General features: G+C 39.4%; 1 protein-coding gene across 1 annotated transcript; it reads left to right on the top strand.

The window, feature by feature from the left end:
- Positions 1-336: 336 nt before the first annotated feature.
- On the top strand, positions 337-1047 carry LOC107490750 (serine/threonine-protein phosphatase 7 long form homolog). Its single transcript, XM_016111553.2, has 2 exons — positions 337-749; positions 858-1047. The coding sequence occupies exons 1-2, from the start codon at positions 337-339 to the stop codon at positions 1045-1047; spliced, it is 603 nt and encodes a 200-aa protein (XP_015967039.2).
- The last annotated feature ends 530 nt before the right edge of the window (positions 1048-1577 follow it).

The raw sequence follows: 1577 nt of genomic DNA, 5'->3' as shown, positions 1-1577 counted from the left end.
AATAAACAAACAGCATCTCTAATTTACTAATTTTCTTGAGATTTGATTAAGAATATATGTATATATATGTATTATGAATCTATGTATATGTACTCATTAGTTAATGTTATTAATAATTTATTTTGGAAGCACTAATTATTTGTTTTAGTCGAATTAAGTCAAAAAAATTTTGACAGATGTGCGGTTTCAAGTAATATTTGTTGTTGAGTTAGTTGTGCAGATTTTGTTAATGAGTGACTGTAGCTTAAAAATTCTTGTCTTCTAGTAGTAAGTAATATAATAATAGTAGTTAATGAGTTGACTAATAATTTATTATGTTTCTTACAGAAATTAAGAATGTTGACCTGTAACCATCCAGTTCCGCCGGATCGGTACAACGATCGAGTGGAGGAGCATTTACGAGTTACTGGATTCTACCATGCATCTCAAATTGGTGTCGTACAAAATCAGAAAGCACTCGTGAATGCTCTAATCGAACGCTGGCACCCTGATACACATACGTTTCACCTTCCAATTGGTGAATGTGCCGTAAGTCTTGAAGATGTTGCTCTAATTCTTGGTCTTCCGACGGATGGTCTTACAATTACTGGGATGACAATGAGTAGTTTCTCAGCGTTGGAGGCGGAGTGTTTGCATCAGTTTGGAGTTGCACCGCGTAAGTCGGAGTGTAGAGGATGCTGCATAAAACTGACTTGGCTGCAGGATCTAAAAGAAAACATTCAGTTGACTGATGAAATAAGTATACAGAGGTATGTGAAGTGCCACATTATGTTGCTGATCGGGACGATCCTGTTTGGGGATAAATCTGGGGCAGGTGTGCACTGAAAGTTTCTACCCTTGCTTCGTGATTTTGCCAGTATTGGACAGTATAGTTGGGGATCGGCATGCCTAGCACACCTCTACAGGGCGTTATGCAGGGCATCTCGTTATAACTGTAAAGAAATGGATGGTCCAATAACACTTCTGCTCGGTTGGGCTTGGATCCGACTGCCATATCTATCGCCGCTTCCTAGGGAACCCCACAGTTTTCCACTAGCCAACAGGTAATATTACGTTACAATCTAGCTGTAACTTAATATTTAAAATCCAGTTTAGCTAATTGAATATATGATATTAGGTGGCGTAACTGGGAGCGTGGTGATCGACGATATAGATATCTTAATCTAGCTCACTTTAGGAAGGCCTTTGATGAACTCCAGGAAGGCCAGGTATGTTTTAATTAAAGAATTCTTAGTTTCGGGTTTGGTGTTCTGAGACATAATTATGAAGCTTTCTTGCATTGTTGTTGTTATTGGTATTTTGGGTTGTAATCAGTAGTTTCCTTTTTCTTTTTTTTCCAGTTTGTGTGGGTTGCATATGCTGTGGATCGCGTGGATCCGAACATAATTCCTACTGAAATCTATATGCAGTCGGTTGTGTGGACCACTACTGTTCCGTTAATGTCATTTGAATGTATCGAGTGGCATGCTACCGATAGGTATAGGCGACAGTTCGGTTTCCTACAGGGAGTACTTCCTCAAGAGCGGAGTCTGGACAAGGCCCATGGAGAAGTCCTGACTGGTCCTAAGAATTTTAAC

The sequence above is a fragment of the Arachis duranensis genome, chromosome 5 (genome assembly GCF_000817695.3).
Source record: "Arachis duranensis cultivar V14167 chromosome 5, aradu.V14167.gnm2.J7QH, whole genome shotgun sequence".
Classification (NCBI taxonomy): Eukaryota; Viridiplantae; Streptophyta; class Magnoliopsida; order Fabales; family Fabaceae; genus Arachis; species Arachis duranensis.
This window is presented reverse-complemented; position numbering and strand designations above follow the sequence as displayed.

Excerpts from the sequence above, each read along its gene's own strand:
- LOC107490750 (XM_016111553.2), top strand. The coding sequence starts at position 337 with ATGTTGACCTGTAACCATCCAGTTCCGCCGGATCGGTACAACGATCGA. Across the intron at positions 750-857 it reads GATGAAATAAGTATACAGAG|TATTGGACAGTATAGTTGGG; the intron begins GTATGTGAAGTG and ends TGATTTTGCCAG.